Raw genomic sequence first — 7,150 nt, forward strand, 5'->3', positions numbered from 1 at the left:
TTTCGGTTTCTTTTGCCTGATCGTCATTGTCTCTGGCAAGTTCCCTTAGTAGGGTGCATGGGTAGAATTATCATTTATTGTGGGCTCCAGGATAACCCAAAAAATTCAATTGAAAAGGGTGGGACATTTTGTGGGAGACCATGGAGAAAGGTCTTGCATGATCTGAAAGTTCAAGAAAGTGATTTATGGGGTTTCCCAGCCACCCAAGAGAAATGCTTATGGAATGCAAAGTTATTCCCCATCCTGTCTCCTTCTGAAATGCTTAATCTAGGAATGTGGCTTATGGGTTCAACTAATAGCAACTGCGAAAACTTGCTCTTCATGTGGAGAACTTCAAATCGTGTGAGTTTAGAGGAGTTGCACCGGTCGATAGATTTTCCTCAGATGTGCATTGGCTCTAGTAATCATCAAGCAGATCTTGCAGCTGGAATTGCTAGAGCTTGCATTAACTATGGTTTGCTTGGACGTGACTTGTCTCAGTTGTGTGAGGAAATTTTACAAAAGGATATTTTAGGAATTGGGACATGCAAAGAATTTCTTTCACTCTGTGCCAGTCTCCAGGATCAGAATCATGGTGTTCTTCCTCAAAGCAGAGCATACCAGGTACAAGTTGATCTTCTTAGGGCATGTGGAGATGATCCAGCTGCTTGCATAGTGGAGCAGAAAGTATGGGATGCAGTTGCTAGCGAGACTGCTTCAGCAGTAAAATATGGAACTGCAGGTACATATATCAAACAACTTATTTTTATTTCCAAAAAGATCCTACTTGACACATGTTCTATTAAAGCTTAGAAGAAATAATTCTAAAAGTTGTGAAATCGGGAAGGGAAAAAAACTGTTTAGTTTATGATGTTTGAAGATATCTTTTATCAATTAATTAGATAAAAAGAGTTTAGTTAATTGGAGGTTAAAATAATATTATTGATTCTTAACCTCCATATTTTTTTGGGGACTGTTATTGATCTGGTTTCTTCCATCATTATTAAGCAATCGAAATATATAAGGATACTAATGATCCATTAGAGGATCCTTTATCCTTACAGTTCTGTTTCATTTGCCTGACATCTATTTGTAGATCATGTGTTTGGCTCAACTGGTGGGGTGATTACTTCATCAAAGCTTACCAAAAGTCTTGAGAGAGCTCCTTTTCAGCCAAAAAGAGCAACTATTGAATTACCAGTGCGGGTTGATTTTGTGGGTGGTTGGAGTGATACACCTCCTTGGAGCTTGGAGCGTCCAGGTTGTGTTTTGAATATGGCAATAAATTTGGAAGGATCCCTTCCAATTAAACTGTGATCGAGACAACAGAAAACTTTGGCATTCTAATTGAGGATGATGCTGAAAATCATGTTTATATTGAGAATCCTATCTCAATTTCTCCACCATTCAATGAAGAGGATCCATTCCGACTTGTAAAATCTGCACTTCACGTGACTGGCATCATTTATCACAAAATTTTGTCAAATTCAGGCTTACGAATCAGGACGTGGGCAAATGTTCCACGTGGAAGTGGTCTGGGAACTTCCAGCATATTGGCTGCAGCTGTGGTGAAGGGAATTCTGCATCTCATGGAAGAAGATGAAAGTAATGAGACCGTTGCTAGAATTGTTTTGGTGTTAGAACAAATAATGGGCACAGGAGGAGGCTGGCAAGATCAAATTGGAGGCTTGTACCCTGGCATTAAATGCACTTACAGTTTTCCAGGACAGCCATTGCGATTGCAAGTGATTCCACTTGTAGCTTCACCGAAATTAGTGATGGAGTTAGAGCAGCGTCTTCTGGTTGTTTTCACTGGCCAAGTATGTCATTGCCTTTTTATTGATTTTCAGCTCAGAATTAGACCTTTTATTTTCTTTTTTTGTTGTCTGCCTTCTTATATTTATAAGTTTAGCTATAGATATGTTCTACAACCTGAGCAGGCTACTTCAAAAGATGAGCTCAGCACCTCTCTGTTCTTTCAGCTTGATTTACTGAACCATAATCCAGTCCCTGACAAAATATATTTTCATACTATCTGATTTAATCAATTTCCTAATTTTTTGCTTACAGAATTTTAAGAATGTAAAGTCTCAGGAGTGTTATCTTCTACTGAATTTTGATCAATATCTGAAGAATTAGTGATCGTAAATTTGCTTTCTTTCACTCAGTACTAAAAAATCTCTTGTTAAATTCATTTGTTGCATTATTCTTACATGGCTAATTATCTTTTCTTGAGGACTTGAAGTTACATTGTAGAGCCTTGGAATATATGGTTCTCATCTGAGGAGCATCTTGTTAATGATGAGTAGGTTCAGTTTTGTACTTCAAGGAGATCTGTGATTGAGTCTATCCAAAGATTGGGTTATTAGGAGAGAAATTATCCTCATAATGTAATTTATAACTGCAAGGGGTATTTAAATTCACCTGCTACCAGTGCTCTATGAGCTGGACACTCAAGTCAGAGCTATAATCTTTAGATTAAGTTTTAGTGGTTAATTTTCTATATTTGTTCCTTTTTCCCCCTTTTTTTTTAGTTATTTGTGGTTTATTTGAACCAAGGGCTAAGATTACTTGATTTTTATCCTTATTAACCACTGGAGATGTCTTTTTTTGGCTCCGAACTGCTCACAGTACTGTTCACATGGTACTTTTCATGCTTCAGTAACTTTGAATGGTTCCATGCCTTTCCCAGGATGGTTTTGAGTTTCCCCGGATGGTTTTGAGATTTTAATGTATAATTGAATTAGGGTTTTCTTTTTGTTATGTCGAGGGTCTCAAGTACCGTATGCTTGGAGAAATTAGAAGTTATGCAGAAATTAATGGCTGCTGAAGTTGCTACCCCTGCGTGATGCATGGATCTGGTGTGAGACCAGCCCCTGGGTGTGATTACTAACTCCCAGTGACTCCCACCCTATCATTTTTCTGTCCTGCTTTTATCTGCCAAGTCTTTCTTATGTTTTCTGCATTTCTTCTTGAGTTCCTCAATTTTTTTACCTTAGATTCTATTTTCCTTTTGTTTCTCTACCTAGCATCAAACCTCATTTCATTTCTATCAACCCTTAACTAGTTTTCCTATTAAACCTTAATCTCCATTTCATATATCTGCTGTAAAACAATCTTCAAAATCCTGATTTTGTAATCTATGACAAAAAATCAGATCTGATTTCTGAATGGACAGCAACCCACTAGATTTATCCATAGGAACCTCGAATCCTCTTGTTCCCTATTTGACCCTTAGTTTCATTTCTTTGGATTCATCTTGGCATTCACCACTAATTGTTACTGAAAATCCAACTTTCATAGTTCAGTGTAGATCAAACTCTGGTCTGAATCCAATTTTCCAGCACCTTTTAGGTTTCAGCCATCTAAAACCTTAATTTATTCTTTCCCTTGGCTGTCCTACATGACTAAGTGTTGATTTAATTATAAAAAGGGTTTGCATGGGATATACTGGAAACAATAATGTCTTATAATTGTGTTATATTTTCTATTGTAAAATTGAAAGGTTCAAAAGATAACTCTTATTAAAGCATCACATCTTCTATAAAAAAATTGACAAATTGTTTCTTTATTGTTGAGTGCTATCTTATTAGTATTGATTAATTAACAATGTGTTTTTCATATTTAGTGCTCTATTGATTTTTTTTTTCCTGTATAGATTGGAAGGTAACACTATCATAGATCATTTAAAAGCAGTTATAGCCTTATACGTATTCCATGGATTAAGTTGGATATTTAGAATGCATGAAGAAGTTGATTAGTATTTACTGTTCAGTGCTTCTCCAACTCACCAATGTGTTAGCATGGATATTTGAGCTAGATGCGAGAGTCTAGCTAAACATTAAATACCACATATATCTTTCAATAAGGCAATGCTACTTGTCCTTGAAAAATTTGTGTTATTATTTGGATAGTATCATTATAGAGCTAGTGGATATATTGATTTCAAATGTGCCAGTATGGGCTGCATGGTCATCAAACAATTCTTATAACTATGTCAGATGCCTATTTTGGTATTCCTAATTACAAAAACCATTCACAAATATAGGTTCCATTTGGCATCACTTCCAGGTTTCATTTTTCATGAAAACCAATACAATATCCTTTTTTTGAAAATCAAAACCCAAAACTTGTTTCATGGTCACTTGGGCTGTGGCAGCTGGCCTGGTGAGTGGTGGTGGCTGCCTGCTGGGGCTAACAGGGTGGTGAAGGCAAGGGCGATGGAGGCAGTGATGGTGGTTATGGATGGTTTCCATTTTTCAAAAAAAAAGGTGGTGACTACTCCTAAGGACTTTCAACTTTTTCGGAAATTTTGTTAAGCATTTCCCAAAAATAAAAAAGCATGTAAACAGATGAGTTCCGAGTCTTGGTTTCTGTGTTCTTAGAAATGAAAACCAAAAACCAGAAACTGGCAGCGATGCCCAACAGGCCCATAACTTTCAATAATCGACATAAAATATTTGACATTAACAATTAACAGATTAGTTTGCAAAATGAAAATCTATCCTATTGGATGTGATTTAGAATTTCCAAAATTCCTAGACCAAAAACTATGTCTTTTGAAGGCCTCTTGCCTGTGCATCAATCTCTCCCAAGTTGGATGTTGGTTTTCATATGTTTTCGGATGGCTAATTCAGGGTCTATGTTTTTTTTTTTTAGTTCTAAAGTTTTATTGCTTACAACTCATTTTAGAGCACTAGCTCTATTTGTATCATCCATCTTGGGATGGCTTGATTGATTGGTTAGGAGCCTTAGACATTATTTTGGTTTGTGGGTGACACAGATGTTTTTAGGTCATTTTTATGGTCTGGAGTTACATTTTGCAGCCACATCTTTAAATTTTATCCTACGGGCTTTGACCTCAGATCGGTTTGATCATGACAATCTATACTGGAGCAATGGGGCCAGATTACATTCTTCTAGTTGATTCTGCTGCAGAAAAGTCAGTTAATGGTTGTTGATGTGTATCAACATTAGTTGTGATGAGGTGGTATTCCAATGGACTGATAACTATGGAAGATGCACGAATCTGTAAGCTAATATAGGCATTATTTTTATGCACATCAACAGCTTTAAACTTAATAACAGGTGTGTAGCATAAGGATATATAACATTTGTGAGGTAGTCCATGGAATGAATTGGTTGGTCAAAGTGGTTGGAGGAGGATTCTGCATCCAATCTGATTGGATGGGCAAAATTTTGCCATGAAAGAAAAGCCAAATAGTTGGGATTTTTGTTATTGAAGCACCAAGCATATGCCAAATGAATGGCAACAATAAAGCAAGGGTATTGTGGTTCATGGTGGCTGTCAAAAATCTGCATTATTATTCATGATCTATGTGTGTTAAAGTACATATAGTCATGCTTCCAAATTATAAATTGGATTAGGTGGTTATTAAAATTTGTCAACTATTCGATATATCAAAAAAAAGAAAAGCCTACAAATTTCTGCTTACTGGCATTTTTAATGTTGTTAATGGTGTGATTTTTCAAATCAGATGGCAGTATATATACTTTACAATGTTAGGAAAATTGCCTTCGTGTTGGATTTTCCATAAATGCATCAACTAAAATGTCAGTTCCATTAGATTCACGGTCACAATCAAAAGTGTACCATTAATAACAACAGCGTGGCATCATAGATTAGTCGTGTTCTGATGACTAGGGTTAGATACCGCTTTGTATCATAAACCAGGGGGAGGAACAGTTCATGCTTTATTTGGACATCCACCCACATCATATGCGTGCATGCACAGGAAAGTTTGTACACTCCTGTCAAAATTGCATTCGTGTTATGTTCTGGTGGATTTAGATGGGCAGAGAAAATTAGTTGTTTGAGAACAAAGCATAGCATGTAGATCTTATTCTGGCAAATGTGACACTCCAACTATAAACATTTTAATGAATGTGGTGGAGATGTGGTGATGCGGTGGTGATTGCATGGATCTCCATAGAAGCATTTTGATATACTGCTGACTCTCCTTTGATTAACCTTGAAATTCATTTTTGTCCTAATATTTTAACACTTCTAAAAGAAAGTGGTATATAGACATTGTGTAGTCTTTATAATTGTCACCGAGTTTATATGTTTCACTTCTTTGTATTATTATTATTAATTTTATTTTTATCAAAGTTGCTTGAACAGCAATATTTCACCTGACCTATAATTTTCTTTCCATCACAATCTCTTTACCCGTTAAGCCCAATATGCAGGTGAGGCTTGCTCACCAAGTTTTGCAGAAGGTGGTAACTCGGTATCTCCGCCGAGATAATCTGTTAATATCCAGCATTAAACGTCTTGTAGAATTGTCCAAGATTGGGAGGGAAGCTCTGATGAATGGTGAGATAGAGGAACTGGGTGACATAATGCTGGAGGCTTGGAGGCTGCACCAGGAATTGGACCCTTTCTGCAGCAACGAGTTTGTGGACAAGCTCTTTGCCTTTGCTGAATCCTACTGCAGCGGCTACAAGCTGGTGGGTGCTGGCGGAGGTGGTTTTGCATTGCTACTTGCCAAGGACCGTCATTGTGCACAAGAGCTAACACAAGCACTTGAAAAATCTTCAGATCTTGATGTGAAGGTGTACAAATGGAGCATCAATTTATCCTAGTATCAGCTTCTCAGTATTTTCTGTATTCATTTATTTGTTTCGCTGGAAGTACGTGCTTTTGTAGCCCAGAGAATAAAACTTGCAAGATCCCAGCTGAATAAGATGCGATGCTCCATAAAACTATCAACTTGCACGATCCCAGCAGAATAAGACGTGATGCTCCATAAAACTATCGCTTCATACACATTTCGGTGGTGCAGACACCCAGGGATTAACAGGAGTTGCTGGTAAATGCTGGTATTCGTAATTACGGTGCACATTGGTGTCCCACACATTTTTCAGTTTCAGTCATTGCCGCAGTTTATGACAAATGGTGAAACCATACTAGTCTAGATCAAACGAGGCCAGATATGAAAATTGATCTATTCAAACTCTAAATTATGTGAGCATAGACAAGACTGATAGAAATGGTCCTTTGGTCTCAGTGTGCATATGTTTGGCATCAAATAGATTCAATACTTGAATTGTAGGTCATAATATTCATTCAAGATTTGGAAATCTGTCTTTGTGGTGGTTCTTGAAAAGAACCAGCATGTACGCTAGGCTCGGGAAGGCAATGCGG

At 37.2% G+C, this 7,150-nt stretch overlaps 1 protein-coding gene across 1 annotated transcript in view; it reads left to right on the forward strand.

The window, feature by feature from the left end:
* The window catches only part of LOC105043452 (bifunctional fucokinase/GDP-fucose pyrophosphorylase), a 15,244-nt gene extending 8,487 nt beyond the window's left edge, over positions 1-6,757 (forward strand). The window contains 4 exon segments of the mRNA XM_010920998.4: positions 1-721; positions 1,076-1,285; positions 1,288-1,799; positions 6,193-6,757. The exon segment at positions 1-721 is cut by the window's left edge and continues 182 nt beyond it. Coding sequence (XP_010919300.2) covers positions 1-721; positions 1,076-1,285; positions 1,288-1,799; positions 6,193-6,588 — 1,839 coding nt within the window. The 3' untranslated portion in view covers positions 6,589-6,757.
* Positions 6,758-7,150: the final 393 nt, after the last annotated feature.

The sequence above is a fragment of the Elaeis guineensis genome, chromosome 4, assembly GCF_000442705.2.
Source record: "Elaeis guineensis isolate ETL-2024a chromosome 4, EG11, whole genome shotgun sequence".
NCBI classification, from domain to species: domain Eukaryota; kingdom Viridiplantae; phylum Streptophyta; class Magnoliopsida; order Arecales; family Arecaceae; genus Elaeis; species Elaeis guineensis.